Source organism: Cynocephalus volans, chromosome 9 (genome assembly GCF_027409185.1).
Source record: "Cynocephalus volans isolate mCynVol1 chromosome 9, mCynVol1.pri, whole genome shotgun sequence".
Lineage (NCBI taxonomy): Eukaryota > Metazoa > Chordata > Mammalia > Dermoptera > Cynocephalidae > Cynocephalus > Cynocephalus volans.
This window is the reverse complement of record NC_084468.1, coordinates 95,672,402-95,696,902: the sequence shown is the minus strand read 5'-3', so window position 1 is coordinate 95,696,902 and position 24,501 is coordinate 95,672,402. Positions and strand designations below refer to the sequence as shown.

At 32.1% G+C, this 24,501-nt stretch overlaps 1 protein-coding gene and 1 pseudogene across 5 annotated transcripts in view; one reads left to right on the top strand and one right to left on the bottom strand.

The window, feature by feature from the left end:
• Positions 1-566: 566 nt before the first annotated feature.
• Positions 567-24,501, bottom strand: part of SEC24B (SEC24 homolog B, COPII coat complex component) — an 83,976-nt gene continuing 60,041 nt past the window's right edge. For all 5 annotated transcript variants that reach the window (XM_063107986.1, XM_063107981.1, XM_063107982.1 and 2 more), the window contains 17 exons: positions 22,132-22,234; positions 19,985-20,111; positions 19,116-19,225; positions 17,294-17,406; positions 13,768-13,886; positions 13,454-13,509; positions 12,995-13,201; positions 10,910-11,033; positions 10,364-10,522; positions 9,397-9,570; positions 8,632-8,742; positions 8,300-8,475; positions 7,356-7,493; positions 6,513-6,617; positions 5,591-5,683; positions 1,713-1,816; positions 567-1,468 (listed from right to left, as the gene is read on the bottom strand). In XM_063107986.1, coding sequence (XP_062964056.1) covers positions 1,354-1,468; positions 1,713-1,816; positions 5,591-5,683; positions 6,513-6,617; positions 7,356-7,493; positions 8,300-8,475; positions 8,632-8,742; positions 9,397-9,570; positions 10,364-10,522; positions 10,910-11,033; positions 12,995-13,201; positions 13,454-13,509; positions 13,768-13,886; positions 17,294-17,406; positions 19,116-19,225; positions 19,985-20,111; positions 22,132-22,234 — 2,134 coding nt within the window. In that variant the 3' untranslated portion in view covers positions 567-1,353. The remainder of the gene's footprint in view (positions 1,469-1,712; positions 1,817-5,590; positions 5,684-6,512; positions 6,618-7,355; positions 7,494-8,299; positions 8,476-8,631; positions 8,743-9,396; positions 9,571-10,363; positions 10,523-10,909; positions 11,034-12,994; positions 13,202-13,453; positions 13,510-13,767; positions 13,887-17,293; positions 17,407-19,115; positions 19,226-19,984; positions 20,112-22,131; positions 22,235-24,501) is intronic.
• Positions 15,174-15,300, top strand: LOC134386640 (U2 spliceosomal RNA; annotated as a pseudogene).

The following is a 24,501-nucleotide window of genomic DNA, read 5'->3' as shown; positions in this document are numbered from 1 at the left end:
GTTTTTTAATTCCCTATTTTGATATGCTGTGCTTTGATTTTTTTCTCCAATTTCCCTGTGATTTTTCTTTTTACCCACTGTTTATTTAGGAGAGTGTTGTTTAACTTCCACACATATATGAAAATTTCCTTCTGTTATTGTGGTCAAAGAACATATTTTCTATGACCTTAGTCTTTTTAAATGTATTAAGACTTGTTTTTTGGCCAAAGGAAAAAAAAAAAAAAACAAGAATAAAATCACTCTCAAAATTCAAGATGGCAATCTTAAAGTCAAATAAAGAGGATAGTCACATATATTATTACAATTTTCTTGCTGTAAGTGTGCTGGAAAAAATGCCTAACTTAAATGAGAAAGACAATTTAAGATTACATTTAGTAATTAATTGTATTTTGAAAGTAGTACCACTTATTTTTAGAAAACAAACAGAATAAATGCTTGGTAATGTCCACAGACTAATGAAAACTTATTGATTCACATATATTACTACCCAAGTAGTAAATTCAATATATCCTATGTGTAAAAAAAATACCACCAACCTGCACACAAAACAAAAACATCAAACCATATTTTCAAGCAAAATATTTTTAATTAGTAGGCTGATCATAAATAAATCCACATAAAAGATTTAACAGAATTACAAAGAGTTTTATGTTTCTTTTGTGAACTCAATTCATAATACGTTAGTCAATCTCATTCTCTAACTGTGACAAAAAGAGTTGTCATCCAACAAAGCAGCACAGTTTAAGCAATTCATATTCTGTAGTTACATTTTTACATTTTTTTACAAATGTAACATTTATGTACATTATATATATTTTTTCTATAGTTCATGTACTGAAACGCTATTGTTTTTACAGGGAAAATGTTGAATTCATCTAGTGAATATGAATCATTACTTGTTAAAAAGTAATTCATATAAACAAACAACAAGTTACCACTGCCTTTTGGCATCTATTGTCAGAGTTCAAGTCCAGAAATGTTATACTAATTATAAGAAAAAAGAATTTATCTAATTTTACATTGTAACATATCATTCCACATAGCTACATAAATTTGCCAGCTTGCAATGAACAGAGCACTGTACTGGTGCACTACTGGAAATGTGTAGAAACCAATTCAAAATGTACTTGGTGAAACAGCATCAACTTTACCAATTAATTTAGGCTGAAGAAAATCTGTCAAATTCTTTCTTCCCCTTTACCTTTTGGCCAAAGCCTCAAACAGAGCGATGTGCATTGTCTTATAACAATAGATGCCTTCATTTCAAATTTCCTATGTGCTTCTCTGACAGATTAGATTATGCTTTACCTACGTTATGGATCTTTTTTTTTTCTTATTCAATTTTATTCCACTTCACTTACAAATCTGCTGCTGAACATGAAGCAAAAACTCATAGTAAGAGAATGCAGCTTCTGTCCGGTCTTCAATCAAATGCTGAAAAAATTCCATTTTGGCAGGACTCTCATCTCTGGAATACAGAAAAGGGCATTTATCTAAAAATGCTTATTAATAAATAGAATAATTATGCACTTAAAAAGTTATTAGTACATGGAGACATTAGAAAAATGGAACATGGGGGTTATGAGTTAAATAACAACAATCTACCACCAGAACATATTTTGATATTATTTAAAGTTGCTTTGAAGATAAGCAATTTTACATAGATTGCACAGGAAAAGACAACTTCATGATTAAGTTACAAAAGTACTTACTTTACCACATGAAGGATTGGGCTTAACGGTCTGCCGTCTCTAAGCCAAGTTATAAAGGATCTGGCTCTTTCTGATGAAAGTGTATCTAGCTCTGGAAGATATGTCTGGTAAAAAAAAAAAAAAAAAAAAATCGTAATTAGGAAATTATTTCCTTTCTCATAGACTTTGGCAATATTAGAACTAAATCAAAATTCCCACTATCACCAGTCAACTGTCAGTACTCTATTTCCCAGCCCTGACAGAAGCAACCAAACAAAAAAAAAAATTAAATTATTGACAAATCTGTTTATATTGTTCTGGATAAATCAATAAAATATGCTTAATGATAACTACATCACTGACATTTTACCTAAATATATTTTTCTGGATAACTCAATAAAACATGTACAATGATTAGTATGTCCTAGTATTGTGTCGCACCTTTATGTATCTTCTAAAGGAAATATTCCAAAGAAGGGGGCTCCGATTAAGTTCCAAATTCACTTAATTATACATTATACCCTGTCCTAAAATTAGCCACTCAGGGAGAATTTCATGTTTCCTTTAATCCTTAAATTTTAAAGGCAAGAAGTTTTTAAAAACAGTGTGGATGTGTAAATATATTTAAGAACTATATGAAGGCTATTTTAGAAAGACCTAAAAGTCTAAGTCTATTCTCTCTCTCTCTCTCACTCTCTCTCTCTCTATATATATACACATATATACATATAAAAGGAAAGATTTATTTTTCTTTTACAAAGCCAAATGTAACAGTAAACTAAATATAATTCAAAGTATATAGTAATAAAATTTAAAAAGAACAGTTTGGTCGTGGCGCACTTGGTAGAGTGCTGCGCTGGGAGCGCGGCAACGCTCCCGCCGCGGGTTCAGATCCTATATAGGACTGACCAGTGCACTCACTGGCTGAGTGCCGGTCACGAAAAAACGACAAAAAAAAAAAAAAAAAAAAAAAAAAGAACAGTTTGGGTTAATTATAAATCATGTCAATATTTCAAAAATTTAAAATTCCAAAAATTAAAAATTACATTTTGATGTGATTTTTTCCAGATATTTTCTAAGTATATACAGCTACTATAATTATATATACAAACCACATTTTAAAAAGTACAAATGGGATATTACACATACTATTCTCTCTTCAGACTGTATTCTTTTTAATAAATGCACAGATATTACTAATTTAATGCTATAAGCATCTGTGTACATACACATACTCCTGTGAATACATCTATGGGACATGCTCTTAGGAGTACAATAATTTACTGCATCACAGAGTACATGATTTTAATTTTAACAGATACTGTCAAACAGTCATTGGTTTTCCATAAAGGCTGTATAAATACACACTCGAATCAAGAGTGTTTGACAGTGTTTATTACCCTACACCCTCTGCATTATTGCCTATTATTAAATTTTAAACTCTTTACCAACCTGGTAAATGAAAGAAATGCTGTGCTGTTATTTTACTTTGTTTTCTTTGCTTATGAGTGGGGCTGAATATTGTTTCATATGGCCAGTACTGTATTTTTCTCCTCTGATTTGCCTGTTCCAATCCTTTGCCTATTTTTTCTTTTTTTCTTTTTTTTTTTTTTTTTTTTTCCTTTGCCTATTTTTTCTTTTCTTTTTTTCAGGGTGGGGATGGGGATGACGATGGGGAAGTCTTTTTCTTAAAGATTTCTAAGGGAACTTTTTAATACTAGAGAAGTTAGCGCTTTCTCAGTCTTATGAGTTACAAATAATCATATGATTTTGTTTTTTGTATTTTGGCTTTATTTGTTTACTTTTACCAAACAGAAGTGTTTTATATTTATGCTTTCAGATTTAGTCTTTTGAATCACTGACGCACAAAGGCCTTACCCATTTTAATATTATTTAAAAAATCATAAATATTCAATAATGTTTCTTTTAGTGATCTGCATGATTTCCTTTTTTTAAAATCTTCATTTGTTTTGATCCATTTACAAATTATTTTGATATAATAAATAAGGTAATATACAGCTTTGGTTTTTTCCTAAAGGCTAATCAGTGGTCCCAAGATTATTTTTGTAATATTCCATTATTCCCACAGTGATTTGAAGTGCAATCTTTACCACATTCTAATTTTTATTAATTAGATCCATTCCTGAACTCTATTCTATTCCACAGATCTATTTATCATGCCAGTACCATACTGCTGAAATAACTACAGCTTTAAGAATAATAAGGTTTACCATTTTTTTATTTTATTTTTTAATAAATTGTAATTTTATTTGTGTCTCCCTCTGTCCTTTTAAATTTCATCCCCACAGCTTATTGGTTCACTTTTAGGTAATAAGTACATTTATTTATTTTCTTATTGAAACATAATTGTACATATCTGTGGGGTATAGCATTGAATATCAATACCTGAATGCAATAAGTGATGCTCAAATAAGGATAATTAGTATATACAACATTACACATTTTTTTGTGACCCATTATCAATTTCTTGCTAACACCCCCTTGCCTTCCCTCTTCCCCACCTCTGGTGGCCTCAGTTCTGTTCTCTCCTCTTGAAAGTTAGGTTTACTGTTTTATTGAGTAGAATTTATTTTTCATATGCTTTTACTCTGTGCTGACATTATTTTCCCTTTTCAAATGTTTCCTTAAAAGAAAGGAAGAATGAAAAGACCACAATAATACTTTAAACTTTCAGAAGGAGAGAACAAATTTATATTTACTAGAGGGGGTGGAGGGAAAGGAGAGAGGGGGATTGAGAAGATACTGGGTAAGGAGCCCAAAGAATAATTACAATTTGTAATAATGAATATGCTAATAAAAATAATGAATATGCTACTAATATTGATTTGATCATCACATGTTGTACACAGGTGATGGCAGTCAACACTTTACCCAAAAAACATGTAAAATCAATTATGTTTCAATAAAAACAAAACAAAACAATCAAAAGTTTCCTTATTATCCTTATTGGTTGGGTCTTAGAAATGAACTCTGCGATTAATTTGTCAAATTTAAAAAAATCAATCAAACAACAACAGATTTTAATAAGGATTACATTGAATTTATATTAATTTCAGGAAACAGGACATATTTACAATATCCAAGAATAAGGCAGGCCTTCCTTTTCAATTAATTAAATATACAGAACTGCTTTTAGAATATTTTCTTGATATTGGTTAACACACAATCGGTAAAGATCTGTTGAAAAAATTATGATTATTATCAGCAAAATAATTTAAATCAAAAGTCAAAGTTGTTGGAAAACAGTTTGGCAGTTTCTCAAAGAGTTAAACACAGAGTTACCATATGACCCAGCAATTCTATTCCTAGGTGTATACCCAAGAGAACTGAAAAGATGTTCACATAAAAATCTGTATGCAAATATTCATAGTAGCACTATTAACACAACAGCCCCAAAGTAGAAACAACCCAAATGTCCATCAATGAATGAACAAATAATAAAAATGTGGTATATCCATACAATGGAATATTTTTCAGTCATAAAAAAGAATAAAATGCTAATACAATCTATAATGTTGATAAATCTTAAAAACGTTATGGGAAGTGAAAGAAGCCAAACACAAAAGGCCACACATATTATGTAATTCCATTTATATAACATGTTCAGAACAGGCATATTAATAAATAGAAAGTAGTTTAGTAGGTGCCAGTGGAGGGGAGTAGGGGAGAATTGAGAGATACAGGGTTTCTTTTTTAGAGTTATGAAATGTTCTGAAATTAGATAATGGTGAGGGTTGTACAACATTGTGAATATGCTAAAAATCACTAAATTGTACATTTTAAAATGATTAAAATGGTGACTCTTGCTTGAGTTTTATGTCAATGAAAAAATTAAAAACAAGCAAACAAAAAGTTAAAGTTGTTTAAAATCCACTGACCATTTTCTGTGGTATTGATGTAAAATTAGGACACCCAAGCACATCCTCTATGAAGTTATTGTCACAGCCTTTTCCAATCCAAATGTAAAAAGCCTAAAAACAAAATGCAACAAAATATTAAAACTTTCTGTTAAGAAAACCCATTACAGCTAATTTTCTCAAAATTATCATGCATAAAAGAGATAAAGTACACTATCTCAAATAAAGTAGGAATAAACATAAAACTAAAATGGAAACGTATTAATTGGTACATTGTGAATCTATATGCAAGAATCTACAGTGGTTCATATCTTCTTTGCTTAAATTTTAAGGTTTTCGATAAAATATATTTTACCTTCTTTCACACTTATCTCCTCAATAGGCATGTAATGATTTAATCAGAGTAATAAACTCACAACATTTCCCATCCACTATTTCAATTACTGTCTCCATATTTTAACTCATGGGTTTTCTCCTCTTTTGTGGCTATCTAAATCCCTTCCCTGCTTCTAAGGTATTTTGAAGCTACCTTGACCACTATGACACCTTCACCACCACCCCTGCCCAGTGACTTCTCCTGAATTGTTAAATAAGATTTCTGACAATGGATGTAAGCTGAACTAGATCTTAAGGTCCCTTAAATTTTATAATTCTAGATGATAAAGTCCTTGAAGGCAGGAATTTCTCTCTATCAAGTACACATAATCCATGGTAGTAAATAATCCACGATAATAAAATTTATTTATCTATGATAATTAAATGATGTCCAACTAGAAAAGTTTAAAGTAAATTCATACTTCTAGTGTCAGTTACCAATTTATTGCCTCTCAACTCCAAATCCACCTTTCAATGCCTACTGTGTGATAATAGAGCTGAACCCTGTAAGTGTTTCTTTTTTTGCTAGCTGAAACAATGTAAAGCTTTGTTAGTAAAGGGTGCTTACAGAGCCACAGTCCATAAGGAAAGCACCTTCTCTTGTCAGCTTCTCTGCAGACAATTTTTGAAGAGGTGGCTGAGGTACAACCCTGTCATTAACATGTACTGCACCCTGAAAAGAAACAACATGAATGAGCTTACATTACTATTATCACAGTTTGAGAGCTTTCAGGACACTAACTCTATGAGATACTGGAAAACAACACTTGAGAATTTTGCAGGATGCAAAAAATATTGATTATATGTTACCATCATGGCTATAGAATCAAGACACTCAAATATATTCGAATTTTAAAAAGTAAAAACATGTACATGTAAAAGGGTCTGTCACATTTCCTTCTCCTTTGGGGTCAAGATATATTAAAAGTATGACTGCTGACTCTGCCATATAGCAAGCTACTTTTTTATGTTTCTTTACTAACATAATACTACATTTGGAATTAATACAACACAAAGAAAAAAGACTACACATTTGTACATTAAATTTATTGTGGATACCAGATTTAGTTTACTACTGCAATCTGATCATATCAGAAAATTAATACCTACAAAACATAAATGGAAATGTCCACTGTACAATTTAGTTTTGTAATAAATATTATAACCAAACCCACAAGATAAATTACTTCCCATATAAAACTATTTTTAAAAACTCCATAACCACTGATAGTATATGAGAGCCCCATCATCCAATCAGATTCATAGCTAGTGTTCTTATTTAATGTATTACTAACAAAGGAGGTAGAAAGAATGGGAAAAAAAGTCGATAATACATTATTACCGTAGCCATAGAATCAACACACTCAAATACATTCAAACTTTAAAATTTCAAATGCACTTAAATGCATACCTCATCTGTTAATCTGTCTATCCTGTATAAATTGGGATGAATCATTTTCATTAGATGTACAAGTGGCTGAGACTTTATCTGACACATGGCATACACACGATCATCCAGGCGTGTGCTCGTACCTGTTCTAAATGCTTTCTACAAGGGAAAAGATATACATTTTCAAATAAAATAAGAATATAGTGTTCAAATATTAAAACAAACATATACCATCAATCACAGAAAAAACACGGCCTTCAAAACAGACAGACCTGGATTCAATTCTTAGCTCTGACATTTAATAGGTATGTATGTGACACTGGAGCAAGTTACTTAGCTTCTCTGAGCTATATTGTCATCATAAGAAAAACAGGGAAAATAATACCTCTGTAGGTTGTTGTAAGTATTAAATAAGATGATATATATAGGTATATAACACCTACTGTGGTGCCTAAGACATGGAAAGATGTTCAATAAATATTAGATCCTTTTCCTTAGTCTCTTTCTAGAAACACATATTAAGAGTAGGCTATGACCACACCATTATTCAAACTGCTCATACATATTAAAGAAATAGCATATGGCTTCACAAGAATCATCTCGTAAAAGGGGTCTTCAAAAAGTTCTTTAAAAGATTCATATTATCTTATCTCTTTCTTTTTTCTGTTTTTGGAGGATGGCCTGTGTGGGGATCTGGACCCTTGACCTCAGTATTACAACACCACGCTCTAACCAACTGAGCTAACCAGCCAGCCCTCATATTATCTTTTAATTCTATTTTTCCACAAACTTGTAGTATCTTCCTATTTATACACCTTCATTTTCCACTGATCTTTTATTTTTCAAAACTCTTCCTCTGTACAATCCTCTAGTTAAGTATTAAAAAACGTAGATTTCATTTCTTCATATATGTATCTAAGAATTTTTTAATGCTTTATTAAATATAACAATGTATAGATAGCTACCTGTTTGAGAAGAGCCAAAACATAGAGAGGAAACAACTTCAGGGAGCTGGGTGCTATCAATGCAGAGTGCTGTAAATTTGAGATAGTTGAGCCATATGCAGATAATGAGTCCACTACAGCATTCACTAAAGCATCTCTTGCATCTGATAGACTTGATGAAACTGATCGATCCACAGCTATGAGGCAACCAAAATGAAAAGGTGTTTAACCACTGGAGGCCAATGAGCACTATGAGATAAAATTTATATGCATTATTTAAGAAACAAACAAAATTTATTTAAGTTTTTAGGACGGAAAAATACATTCCACCTGTTCATTCACTTTTTACTCACCCATGTTTGCCAGAAGGCAGATGGCGGCTTGTACATCCACTCCTGCATATACATCTGCTAGTGAACTTACCACTGGCAAACAAAGTGTATGCACTCTAATTCTCCGCTCACCTAAACAAAATGATGAATAAATGTCATTGCAAAATACATTAAACCAAGAAAGAAATAAAGCAAACAGGTCAAAATTTTATTCAAGTTATTGTTTTTGCTAGAGTAAATCACCAACAGCACTTTGAAATACAAAAACAAAGTTTTACAAATAACATGTTTTAAAGAAAATTAAACACCCTCCAAATCTGAAAGTAGACTATAAACATATGGTACATTTTGTATATAATTGAACATCAGGTTCTAGTTTTTATTTTAATGTCACTCATTCTAAATTATATCCAACAGAGTAAAATATCAGAACACTGAGACTGTCAAATAACAAATGAAGCCCTTAATTGCTACAGTTTTTTTTTTTATTTTCTGGGGCAAGAAATAATGCAAAAGATGGCATAGCTGGATTTAGCATGAGTTGTTTACCAGAAACATATAATTTTAGAAATACAAGTCTTCCACAAATCAAAAAGTATACTTTTTAAAGATTCAAAAGTAGGTGTTAAATAAAAAAAGAAAATAACAGAACACATATTTGATTAACCAATTCAAATTCTACTGCTTCCCACTGTGTATTCGTTCTTTTTCCTTGCCCACTAATGGGCATGTGAAAGCAGGGGTGAATTACTGCTGCAGGGTATATTTCCTTTCTGTTAACATTACCTTTGCTTGATGTATATAATAGGGCCGTTTGAAAGCACACTAAGGAAGTATCTGTCAAACTTTCTTCAATTGATAACTGTACTGCAAATCCAGCATCAGGATTGATGTTTGCAAGGGATAACAAATCAGTGGAACGAACAAAGAAGTTTCCATGAAAAGTGTGCATTGAAAGACCTAGAAAAGAGAAAATTTGATATAAAAGATGAAGTTAACAGTATCTTCACCTCAAGCTAAAGCTACCGTTTAAAGTCAAAGATGCCTCTTGTTTTGAATCAAAAGGATAACTGGGGAGGGTAAGGTTGGAATGTAGGTAGAGTTTCTAAAATACTAACACCAAAAAATGAGTGTAGGTTATATCAAAAGGAGACTATACATTTAACTTGTCCTGATACCTATTCTTGTTAACATTTTCTCATATATGATTTGAAACAAACGAGGGTTACTATACAGCTCATCTTAGATTTAAAATAAGGGATCAGAATCCCTCCAGCAAACATTCACATAAAACCAAGGAAATGTAAATTAACTTATTATGCAGACAAAAATCCTTAATTTGACAATTTTTATTTAAGATCTTCCCTATTCCCCTAACTCGTTCTCAAACCATTCCACTATAGGCTTTCTCTTAGGTTCTTCCTGAATAAACCAAAACATTACTTTTATCTACTTATTCAAGTTATTTTAAAAAACTGGGCAACGATTATTGAATAACAATAAATTTTTAAAACAGGGTATGCAGGCTTACTGAATCAAATAGAAAGCCTTCTTTTCTTTTTTCTTCTTTTTTTTTGGGAGAGGGGGCAGGTTGGCTGGTACAGGGATCGAACCCTGAACCTTGGCAGAAAGTCTTCTACGATGAACAGTCATCATCACAGGTAATTGATATATGACTCACTGATTTTTTTTATTTGCTCAATGATTTTGACTCAAGTATGTGACATAAAGCATAATTTTTACAATTTCATACCTTTAGTACACCTTATTCTCATAACAGCTTCAAATCCAATTTTTCTTGTGAGATATCGTTTTAGGTCTTTTTCTAACTTTTCTGCTTGTGAAGGATTGTGAGCACAGTGGAAAGATGGATAATAATAGATGCACCCTGCAGAATACTTGGACATGCAAGCTTTAAAGAGAAATACAAAAAGTATTAGCTATAGATATAATAACATCCCACTTGTCCAACAGTAGCATAGATTCTATATTATGAAGAAATCTAAGTCATAATAAGAAAACCCAGGCTGTCAAAATAAGTATATAAGTCTGAGAAAACAAGAAACATTTATAAAATATACAATAAAGTTTATTGTTGAGCAGAATCATGTAATATAGACAAAATACTAACGGCATTTTATATTTGTAGAGAGCTTTAAAGTTTACTGATAATTTTCATAGGTATTATCTATCTAATTAACATGACTTTCTTCTTAAAATATTAAGAATGCTTACTGAAAAGTTTAGATTTAATTATGTGCTAATTTGTAAAAAGTTAAACAAAATGATATCATCTTACCTAGAGAAGCAAGATCAGAATACTGTGAACTTAAAAGGAATAAATCCACTGCAGTTTGCTGTCCTGAGCAATCTAAAGCAAGTTTCTTGTAAAAATCAGTTGCAGGGCCAAGATGCTGTACCACCTAAGTTAACAAATTAAAGTTAAGAGCTAGAAAATTTTAATCATGCACATAGTTTATGTCTCTCATAATGTAATAAGAAAGAGGATATCCTCTGCCCCCCTACCAAACTAAGGAGTTTTTAAAATGTCTATGCGTTGGAAACAATTTCCTATAAAATAATAGTAGCTAATATTTATAAAAAGCACTCACTTATGCATCAGCACTGCTTGAGATGTTTTATAAAAATTAGATAATTTAATTTTCATAATAAAAACCCATAGGATCTACCTTTTATCGATGAGAAAACTGAGGCAAAAACTGATTAAGTAACTTGACCAGGTTACATAGTTATTGAGTGATGGATGCTGGAATATAAATCCAAAATGTATGGCTCCATAGTGAGTGCTGTTTAATCATTATTATGTACTGTTATATAACATGAGAGAGTAAAAGATTAAGGGAGGTTTTTCTTATTAGTATGAGCAAACTTAAATTGAGAAGGTGGCAATGGAGAGTCTCCAAGTTCTTAATCACTATGCCATATTGCATAACAAAATGTTTTAATCCTCTTAATTATATTAGTTTACTCAGATACGAAGGAATATACAAACCAGAACACATATGCAATCTTTTGAATAACAGGCAGAAAGAGAATATTTTTGAAAGTTAAAAGAGAAAAAACAAAACCAAAGAATTCTGTAAATATACAGCAGCTTTCTGTGTTCAAAACACAGCAGTAATTTATAATGGGCCATAACAGACCAATGAACTGAATGCTAGCTATATCTGTTGATGAGTTTAAAAAATATACTTGCCCCAATTTATTTTAAAATTAGCTTCTTGTTCAAAAGCAACTTGAAAATACAATTTTTATAAAAAGTACAATATGGCCCCATTTTTCTCCAGCAAATTGGTGATGAATAAAAAAGCAACAATACTTAATGGTGGCTAGAGGATGAGAATCCTTAAGAGTACAGGTTGATAAAAAAAAACGCAAGAAGTAAAATACTCTATTTAATAACTTAAATAAAGTTTATACCCTTTGACGCAATAATTTCACTTCCAGGAATTTATCCTAAGAAAAAAATGAATATGTGGCTAAAGACTAATGATACTTTTAAAATGGTTTAATTCATATTCAGAACTAATTATAATGGCATTTTCCCAAATGTAAGTTGAGGTCAGACAGAACTCATGTATAAAACAAAAATGAATGTTCTAGTTCATTTACTATTTGAAATAAGGGATTAAAAATACCCTGACCAAATCTTCATGTAAAACCCAAGTAATATTCAACCTCATATCCTTTTTTTTGTAACAGTGAAACTACTGGAGACATCTTAACTATTAATGTTGGGGAGGCAATTAATTTAATTAAGTACTTTCACATTTACTTAAAGATATATATGTATAGTTTTAGGGACCTCAGAGAATGCTCACAATATATCTGATAAAAAAGGCCAGTTAAAAAGTACAATATGTGTGATGCTCAATTTATGCTTACTTGTGTGTGTTTGTATAACTAACTGCTAACATCTTGATAGTAGATTACTGATATTTATATTAATCCCTACTTTCCAAGATATACAGTGATCTGTATTACTTTTATAATTTAAAGGTTTATTAGTGTGAGCATGTTAAATTATAAAAGCTCACATTTAGTAAGTTTTACCACTTGTGTGACACAAAAGAGCACTGGAGTCAGCAAATCAATTCATGGCAAATAAAAAAGTTATTTAACCTTTGGCAAGACACTAATCTGTTTCCTCATCTGTAAAATGAGGGGTTTTTTTTATGACTTGCAAACAAAATAATAAAAAGAGAACACTCTGCAACACAATACAAAATGATAATGTGAGTTAAACACTCCTTCCAGTTTTTAAAATTATTAATGAAGTAGAAAAGTAGAATAATAAGCAAATAATTACGTAGTCTATAGAGGTAGAAAATACCACCCTGAATATGACAGAGAAACTAAATACCTTTGTACTTGATCTCTGATTAGGATCTTCTCTGGACTGCAGAAGTCCTGCACCCAAGGAAGGTAACTGTGTCTGAAATACAGACACACGGCCACCTGTTGGAGACATTAATTTAAAGGCAGCCTGAAGTGCAGGACCAAGGGCACTGTGTGTTTCTCTTGTATTGGTGAACATATTTGGTAATGCATTCAATAAGTCTTTTATAAGCTGCGAAAACAAAAATTAAAAGTTGAATTACTAAGAAGACAAGGCAATATTCTTCTTTAAAACATTTCAGACTACAATATGTGTCACTGCATTTCTGGGGACTATAAAGTGAGGAGTCAACAAATACAATAACTACATATTGTCTATTTGTTTGCAATATTAATATACCAAGTAAACAAATATTAAATATCTTAGTAAAGAGTTGAAATAACAGAAATATTTTGGTACTTTAAGAAAATAAGTCAATCTCACCTCTTTACTTTCATATAGATTCACAAGTAAACTATCCGGTGTTGGTAGAAAAACATCTATAGGGAAAACATATTTTAATCAACAAGTCAAGTCAAAAGAACATAATAAATAAGAAAATATTTGTTTATCAGGTCATACATATAATGTGTACTATAATATTGCTTTATTAAATAAACAGTATATACTCTGTACATATTATATGTGTGTGTGTAATAAGTACACAGGTGTAAAAAGCAGCATATGACAAAATGTATTGTAAAATAAAGTCACCCCCATTTCAATGTAGTTAGAAAGACATTTTGCTGACTGCTTACCGTCTATATCAGACACAATTAGCATTTGAGGCTGTGATAATCCTTCTTGTAAATTATAGAAATGAATAGTGCTATCAAAGGTCATAAATCCTATTCTTGTTCGTGAATCTCCAGGAAGCCTAAAGATAAAAATGGCCATTTTAAATTCGAAGTGCTCAGTAAAATATTTTATTTCAGAAAATAACGAAACAGTAAACTAAGTCTAAGGATAATTACACATATACTTTTTTTTTTATAGGGGACAGAAAAATTAGCCCTACCTAAACCAATACATATCAGAGAAGAGCAAGGATGAAATATTCCAGTTTCAGATGAAACTATGGACATGCTTAGAACTGATACTTCAGAAAACTGAACGACATCAGTATTCAAAAATAAGAATAAACCAAAACTAAAAATAAAATGATTTAAAAAAATTAAAGACCTCTTGCTATCTTTCCTTTGAAACATATTCTTCTAAGTGAAAAATTACTCATACTTTCAGTTCCAATATTACAATAGTTTAACCATGTTTAAGCATTTTAAGGGGAGAATGATAAGTGAGTACTTTCTAAGAAAAGATTGAATACAATACAATGTGTAAAATTTTGAACAGAAACCGCATTTTTGAACATTAAAATATTTTATATATCAATCTTTTGAAAATTTTGTTAGAACTCAGTTTTCAAAAGTTGATGCCACAGCATAAAAGAATAAATTACCATTTCTTTGCCTGCCAAGCTTTCCTTATTAAGATAGATGTTACAGAAGTATATTTCAAAGTACCACCAACCATGTTAACTTCAGTTATGTAATTTATTGTTTTAGCAATCCTTTAATATATTTTTTAATATTAGAGGATGCTAAGATAGAATGTGCCTCAAAGCAAGAAACATCTTTACTATTTTGGATGATTGATCAGGCTACTCAGATACCTGTATAGTCCGCAAGGTAGGTTAAAAGCATTTCAGAGAACAGAATGCAATAAGTTATATGGGTGTTCCGCTTACCAATACTGGTCAAGATTTATAATGTTTCCGAAGACTAACAGAAGAAATCTTCCTTGAGATTTCTAAGTTCACTCAGTATTAGTCATTTGTTACCAACTAGAGTGGAGATTACTGACCTATCCCAAGTGCAAAATACAGAGTTGAGCTGGAACTCCTCCAGCATCAAACTCCTCTTTCTAAAAGATGTTTTCAGAGCTCTTTCCAAAAACATGTTACTGTATTTTTGCTATCCTATCCCCCTTACCTCTTTTTTAAAAAATTTTCCTAATCCTTCTATTTTCTGCTATGATCAAATAGAAATATTTTTAAGAACTATTTTCCATTCCCAATTTTATCCTTTTGGTTTTGCACAGTCTATTTAATTTGCAAATAGTCACTCATCTTTGTCAGGTGGCTCCTATCTGGAGCTATATCCCCATACTTTTCTAATCAAGGACAATATATTAAGAGGAATTTTAGAGCAGGGAGATGGAATAGGAGCTTGCTCTGTTCACTCCATGCATCAACCTGATATTGCAGTACCTCCAGGAAAGATGTTATCCCCTCAGGGGATTAAGCCTTGATGTGTGAAGACAAGAAAAACAAAACAAAACCATTTCTCTACGAAGTAGTTGTCCATTGCTACTCACTGCCATTCTGAAGTAAGCACTTGTGACTAAAATAAGGACAAATACTTCAACCAAGGATAAAAACATGAAAATTCTGAATTACTAACAAATACTAAAAGCACATCTTTCAATATCTTTTGATTTTTAAAATCTTGAACATCTTAATGTTATCAGTTTCATTTATAGGCCAAGATCAGTGATAGGTAGACTACGAAATCAGTAATATGCAGACTACAGTGACTAGAAGTAGCACTCACCAGGGCAAAGATCTCAAGTTCAAATGGAAGATGAGGAACAGCGTTTTGGAATCACCCATAGTATTTGTGACAAAGTATGAGGGTACGTAAAAAAGTTCATGCAAAGACTCGTATTATCTTTTAATTCTATTTTCACACAAGTTTTTGGAAGTATCCCTGTATTCACACATAACCACCCCCATACATCTACACATGTCAAGAACCACTGCAGAAGAGAACCACTCTTACTAACAATCTTAAGTCGTATCTCTTATGGGTGTTGAAGTAAAAAGAGAAATGTATAAACAACTTTGTTTTCCAGAGACTTGGATGGTTCGTTTTCGAAGCTAGTGAGGAGCTCCTTCAGGACCAATATTGGTAGACACGTAGGCAGGAATCAGTACCAGTATAAGCCACCTAACCTATACTCTGTTTCCATTTCCACAATACAGCTCATTACTAATCTGACAAAATGAAGAGCTTAGTTTTTGGCTTCCTAACATATTTAGCACAAAATCAGTTCCTTCCTTCTCTTTATCTGGTTCATTTTTTCATTAGTGCAATTAAAACTAGCTTATGAAAAAATTCCTTGCTCAGGCGTAAATTATAGCTAGATTTCTCTCATCCAAATTCCTTTTTAAAAATTAAAATTAAAACTTTTTATTCTATTTAAATTGACATAAAACTATTGCATACAACGTGATGTTTTGAAGTATATATATATATATACATCGTGGAATGGCTAAATCTAGATAATAAACATATGGACAACCTCACAAAGTTATCATTTTTATGGTGAGAACACTTCAAATCTACTCTGTTAGCATTTTTCAAGAATACAATATTGTTCTTAACTATGTCACCAAGTGATACAATCAATCTCTTGAACTTATTCTCCATAACTAAAATTTTGTATCATTTGACCAATATCTTCCCACCCTCGCCCCCATCCCAGCCCCTGATAACAACCATTCTACTCTTTACTTCTGTAAGACCAACTTTTTTAGATTCCACATATGAGTGAGATCGTGCTATATTTGTCTTATTTCTTATTTGTCTGGCTTATTTCACTTAACAAAATGTCCTCCAGGTTCATCCACGTTGTCTCAAAAGACTGAAATTTCCTTCTTTTTAAGGTTGAATAGTATTCCATTCTGTACAATATATACTACATGTTCTTTATCCATTTATTCACTGAGGGACACCTAGGTTGATTTCGTATCTTGACTACTGTGAATAACGATGCAATAAACATGGGAGCGCACACACCTCTTCGGCATACTGATTTCACTCCCTTGGGATATATGCCCATTAGTGGGATTGCTTGATTACACGGTAATTCTATTTTTAAATTTCTGAAGAACCTCCATACTGTTTTCCATAATGGCTGCACTAATTTACATTCCCACCAACAGTGTGCAAGGGTTCTCTTTTCTCCACATCCTTGACAACACTTGTTATCTTTTGTCTTTTTGATAATAGTCTCATCTCGATTCTTGATACTCTTTTCTTGGCCCAGTGTTCAGATCGGCTAAGTCAGATGGATAGTTAGACAAGATCTAAATTCTTGACTAAATATTAAACATGTAAGTTAACCAAACAATAAAATCCAATCCCATAAACTGCTAGTAAACACTTCATATTTATATACATTTATATACACAGTCATTATGAGTAAAAGAAAGATTCTTACTTGTCTAGATTTTCTAACAGTGACTGGCTCAACACTGTCAAATATCCAGCTTCTACTGCATTATGAGACACATCCAAAACAAACAAGTAAACTGCAGGTTGAGGAGGACGAAGCTGAAAGAAATAAAATAACGTACTTTATTTAGTAGGTACAATTTCTTTTACTACCGGGTATTTACTGAGTGTAATGTACCAAAAAATACAAAGCTAGGACTGCTGTTTTGTGAGGTTTTATGAGCTAATAAAAATGACATTCCTTTAATTTTTTTCTTGTAAAGTTGGTTGTGTATTAATCATGACAAGGCAATTATTACATGGTTAAGAAGAAGGGTTAAATGTTTTCCTGGTTAAAGGTATGTTGGCTAAGATATATTTTAAAGAAAAATTAGGCTTATATATTATTTAATACTAAGCTCTCTCTCTATATATATATCCTTTTCCTATTCCTAAAAACATTAAAAATTTTTTATTTTTAAAAATAAATTTTAAGCTTGTCAGCCTGTCACTAGCTATTGGGTCACCTGGTGGTGGCTGTCTCCAAAGGGCTAAGTGTAAAGAAAGTCCTTGTGATGGTATTGTAGATATGATTTTTTAAAAAATTCCTTATCTGTTAGAGATATATACTGAAGTATTTATGGGTGAAATGATATGATGTCTCAGATTAACATTCAATACAATCCAGAATAAGTGAGGGGAAGGCAGACTGGGGTGGGCTGGGAATAGATGAAATACATTTAGGAGAACGTTGATAATTATTAAAGCTTGGTGATAGGGATGGGTCATTATATTATTTTCTCTTCTTTGGAGTATGCTTGAAAATTACTGTTATATTAAGTTAAAATTTAAAAAAATGAAGCCTTTAAAAAAAAAAAGGCCAATAAAAATATATGCCAACCAAGGGTCATATGAATCATAAGGCAAAAATTAAAGATTATTTCTTGCTTCACCACTTCAACTAGATTAAGATTACTAAGGTCCCAGAACATGAGTTAGTAAAAGTGATCAAGAGAAAGCTTACTATAGTTAATATGGAAACAGACATGAAAATAGTATTTAAAAGGGCATAGGCTAAATTAGACTCAAAAGGCCATAGAGATTACAAAAATAAAGATGGGCTAAGCACCAAGAATTTAATGCACATCAGTTGTTCCTATTCACCTTTTTCCACTAGCAGCACCTTAAATTTTTGCAGACAGCAAAGATTAGAAATGAGAATACAGAAGAAACATAGTTATTATAAATGTATTAAAAATGAAAAGATATGATAAAGATGAGAACTCAGGCCAAGAATTCATTTTTGTAAGTGAAAAAGAAGAATGAGATCTTAGAGTCCATATAATTAAAGAACAGGTAGAATTTTATGATTGAACCAGAAAAAGAAAAATTAGAGTGAAGTCAACATCCATTTATCTTGATGTAAGTACTGGGTGAACCAGTAAGATGGTGATATAGGACCCTGAAGCTGCAGTTTTGGGCAGAAACATTCATTTTTCTGTTTTGAAGGTCTTAAGCAGTAAATGGTAAAAGAATATCAATATCCATTCCATGCACGTAACCAAATGAAACTGGTAATAAGTTGTAGATGTTAGTGCTTGCCATAAAACATTACTAATACTTCTTAGTGATATAATGCATTCTTTAAGGAGATCAAATAACCTCTAAAAAGAGTTTTCATCTGTTAAGTGTAAACTTTCAGTATTATTTTTAAAAATTAGTATCATGGGCAACTTCAAAATATGGACAAGAATTCACTTAACAGCAAATTACAAATTACCAATATAATTATATCCCAAGACTAATAGGATATAGTCATGAATAGTTACCATGTAATCTGAAGAAGCAATGAACTCCACAGTTGAATTCTGAACTTCTGGTCTTTTATGAGGTTCTCCATAAGATCGGGTAAGGGGGTTATACATAAATTCTTCAGGAACTAATTAGGAGGTAGAAATCCAGTACAAATTTAGCAACCATTTGCAATTAAGCACACATATACACACCTAGAAATAAACACCTTTATTATCAATGTTTATATGAGGTTTACCAACAGTTCTTTGAACATTTAATGGTAAAAACAAATCCCTTAAGCCCTCTCTAAAAAATAGATCATAAATATAAAAAAACTTATTTTCTGAAATCAGGACACAAGTTTCCTTGCTTCCTAGATTTGTATTCTATTGATTATATCACATGACATGGAAAAAATCAGAGAGAGAAACATAAATTTGAAAGTAATTATATATAACAGGGGGACCCGAGAAACGAGTGAAGGGAACAATAGACAGACACATACATAGGCATGTGTCCACATACTAGTGAAGGTCTACCTGAGTTGAATGAACCAAATATACAAACAGCAGACAATCTTAACTGTCAGCAACAAGCATAATCAGTCTGCATGAGGTCACCTGCGTGACTGTCACTATTTCTTTTTTTGGGGAGGCTGACTGGTACTAGCTGTCACTGTTTCTTTTATGAATGATTTTTCACTTTGCTCTCTCCTGTTACTCTCCTCATTGTCAATTATCCTTTTGGCCAGCCAAAATGAAGGATCCCTAGCCCTAGCCTATATTCTATTAAGAATGGCATAAAAGTTGTTTTTAAAGCAATGAGAAGAGAAACCAGGTAATGACAAAAATGCCAAAAAGTGTGGAAAATAATAATAAAACACACTTAAGAATCTGAAACTCACCATCATTAACTCTATAGCACAAATTGCATTTCCATCTGCGCTGATCAATGAAGGATACAAAAGGGTTGATATATGTTCGACAAGATCGGCACCTCACAATGGTATTTGATGTTATCACTGGTAATTGCTAGAGAATAAAATAAAGATGTTATGGCAGAAAAAAGAACCCCAGAAAAAAGAACACTGCTCTGCTCCATATACAGAACAGAAACCATAATTGTGTCTTTGTGTGGTTTTGTATTGAAGCATATTAAAATCCAGGGGTGTGCTGAGCAACACAAGCAGCTATCAAGTTTTCTCCTTCTCTAGTCACAAACCATAAGTAACACTAAAATAAAGTCATATCAAATGTAATAAAAGTTACTTGCTGACAAAAAAAAGCCTGGTTGTCTGAGAAAATAATAAGTTAGAGCTCATCAACTAGACTCAAGACATAACAGTGAGAGAGAAACATATGTCATATAAAAATGCCTTTGTCTTTGTTGACTGACTGTACCTGATTCTAGACTATCAGGCACTGCTCATTAGACAGACACAGCAGTGTGAATGGGAGCTGAGGTCAGAAGATGCCAAACACAGAGTGCCTTTTTAAAAAATAATAAATATCTACGCTTAGTTTGGGGAAAAAAACCCTTTATATTCAATGCAGAAAATATGAAGAAAAGTTAAGAGATCACATATTATTCTATCTCCCTGAATTAACCCCTGTTATCATTTTAGTATATTTCATTCTGGCTTTTTTTCCTATCTACATATAAACATTCATAGTTTTATATTTCAGGGTTTTTTTTACATTTACTATTTTATACATATACTGTATATTTGTAGTACAAGTAACTATACAGCCTTTGGAAAAAAATCAGGAAATATAACTAACTGAAAATTAGAAAAAAAAAATTGCCTAGAGAATGTCACTGTTAACAATTTAGTGTATATACTTCTAGAAGGTATCATACATGGTATCTCTATTTACAGAAAAATTATCACCTGTGTATACAGGAAATGGCCTATCTTGGTTTAGAGATAAAGACTGTAAGAGTACTATTGTAGGTGATTAAATAGTATTTGGAAAATGAATAAATTCATGGTACTCATGCATATTATAATTATTTGACTTTCTATTCACTTTGATCCTTTCTATACAACCTAGTAGGATGGTAAGCTCCATGATGAAGCTTGATGACATTTATATCTCTAACATTTAGCATGATAGATAGTCACAAGTATTTTTTGGAAGAATGAGAGCAAAAGAAACTCAGTACCAATAGAAGAGGTAAAAAATAATAGTAAAAAAAGTGTGAGGGAGGAATCCAACTTATGAAGTATAAATAAAATGCCTTTGGATAAAATTATTTCTGGAATTTAAAAACTTTAGCTTATAGAAAATGGTGCTGATAACACCAAGGTCTGCAATTTGACCCCTGTACTGGCAAGCCACCAAAAGAAAAAAAAAATTAGTTTAAATACAATTTATTTGCATGAAATACCAGAATGTATAAAAATCTAGCAAGCTAGGTATCAAACCAAATAAACTGTAAAACCTTAAACAAGTAATATTTTAATTCAACAGATGAAGTGTTTTTAACTTCCCCTAATACTATACAGGTTATGTGTGTAATTAACAAATGTGTTAAACTTGTTAAGAAACAATCAAACAGCTTTTCTCCCTAACTAGATATCATTGTTGGTACTTCATGTTTAATAAAGCACTCCTAAAGTTGATCATCTTCTCTGGCCACTCCAACTTCCAAAACTACTAATCTTTACAAATCCATCTCAGACTTCATCATTTATAGAAGACTTCTGCATACTGTATCCACAGGGAATCACTTCTTATAATGTACTCACTATCTAGGTATCTCATAAAATTTGGTTAATTGCATGCAGTAATTATCCTGCACTGTAATTATTTATTTTTACATCTTTGTCCCCTGTTAGATGTGAACTTCTTAGGGTCAAGGTCAATGACTTAATCATCTCTGTATTACCAGTGCTTAGGTTAGGGTCTGTCACAAAGCTGGCACTCAGAAAATGTTTGCCAAGTCAAATTTAACAGATTATTTCTAACTTCAAATATAAAATGTAATTACTTTGTACATAAACATACATGTCAGTACCAACAAATATTTTTAAATATGTTACTTTACCGTTAGGTCTCTGAAGGGATGTAACAACAATCCCAAAGGAAGCTTAGCTTTATTCAGTAAAGCCTGTGTCTGTGGAATATTTGTCAAAGTACACCGAAATGAACTGCAAAAAACATAAACAACATGGAGTACATTAGCTATCAGAAAAAAAATACACTGAAGTAGACAGGATGATTAAGAACATTTAAGGACATAGTAAAAATCATTTAGGCATATTATAACTATAAGCAGGAAAGTCCTGATTACTTTAAACAGGCATAAATGTAATAAACATCAAAAGACCTAAATTAAGGACTCAACATTTCCATGGTAGAAAAGTACAACACATTCAATAAAACACAATTAGTAGAAAACACAAGTGCCAAGGCATACTTCTTTGTCTTAAATGATGCTGTTCCTGATTTTCTGCTCCTTTTTCACTGATTGAATTCCCACTCTTACTAAAAGATTTGTCAATGTTATTGCTTCTTCTGAAACCACGCTAACCTCTACTTCCTCAAGTCAGAAGGCATGACTTCTTGCTCTGAGCTGTGAGATATGTTTATGCTCCTATGGTATCAATTAGTCTGATTTGCTTGAGTTGGTTGTGTACCTTATCTGTCTTCTCCACTTGAGATCAGAGATAATTTTGTTCTTATGGCACTCTAGCACTATTTCTCTCAACAGTAAGTGCTTATCACTTATTAAGCTGTAAGTTAAGGTCAACAGGCAAAGAATCAATAAAAAAGAACACAGAAGTAAGAAGCAGAAGTACTGGAAACTAGAAAGGGAATTTTAAGAAGAGTGGTTAACATGTAGAGAGAACCAAATATCTATTTACTCCAGACTTAGTGTTGTCCTTGAACACACCAAGCTTGTTCCTGCTTCAGAAACTCCACATTTGCTGTTCATGCAGTGTACAACACTTTCCACAGAGAGTCACATGGCTTGCTCTCTCCATTCAGATCTTTAATGTGAACACACTGGAAAAACTGTCCGGACTCAATTAAAATAGTCACACTTCACCACTCCTCCCTACTCCTATTTATGTTACATTATATACAGTACTTACTAGTTTGATGGTTCATAGTATGTCTTCTCTGATAGAATATAAGTTCCATAATTCCATAGAGATCAGCAACTTTTTGTTTACAACTCTATCCCCACTACATAGAAACAGTGCCTTGCACTTAACTTAGAAGGCGTTCAGTATATATTTATTGAATTAATAATTTATCTTAACATGTAGGCCCTATTATTATTCCTGTGTTACAGTTGACTACTGAGATTTGAGAAGTAAATTGCAGTCGCATAGCTACTTATTAGAACAATGGTGCAAACACAGGTCTGTCCAACTGTAAAGCCTATACTCAATAACTCTGTTATTTTGATAAGAGGGATATTTTCACACAAAAAAACACATAACTGGGAAGAAATATACACCATTCCTATACCTCGGTATATGAGGGTACTGGTTCCAGCACCTCATGCATATACCAAAATCTTTGGATACTCAAGTCCCTCAGTTTGCCCTGCGGAACCCACATAAATGAAAAGTAAGCCCTCTGTAGATATGGGTTCTACATCCACATATACTGAATTTTCAGTCTGCGGATGGTTGAAAAAAATCTGAGTGTAAGTGGACCTGTACAGTTCAAACCCATGTTGTTCAAGGGTCAGCTGTACTCATTCCCCTACTTAGGGAATGCCTTACCATTCATACTACAAGGCCATAATTCACAAACTCATCAACCCTACTTCTAAAAAACATGTAGGTCCAGAGGAATATCCTGTTCTTAGGAGACAGAGGTACTGAAAACATGCAAGAACAAAGAACATTTGGTTTTGGAGTTATTAAGAGTACAGCCTTTAGAGTTGGACAGACTAGGTTCTTACCATTGTTCTAATAAGTAGCTATAAGACTGTGTAATTTAAAGATAACAGAGCTCATCCACACAGAACGTATACCAGGACTTGGTGTCCGCCAGATGGAGTCTGTTTGCTAAACATCTCCACGAGATGAGGAATACTAAATAAAAAAAATTCAATTCTAAATTGAGGCTGGATCAATAAGCCAGAGGGTTAAAAGTTTTCACATTCTATACTGAGTAGAAAAAAAAAATTCAGAGATAAACCATTTTTTAAACCTGTTTTGGGGATTACATAAGTGAGGTCTGTGTTCTTCTGAAGCAAAACCTGAAGAAGGGTATACAATTTTAAAGATTTCACCTTACTTAAAAGATATCAGAAATTATTACTGAGGAAAGGTAAGAAGAAAGAGATTTAAGAATGAAATATATAGTTAGATTTGGGTTTCGGAAACTTTCATTCAAACAGAAATAATTTTCCTAGCATTATGTGATAGGGGAATGGAACTGGATTGAGACAGAA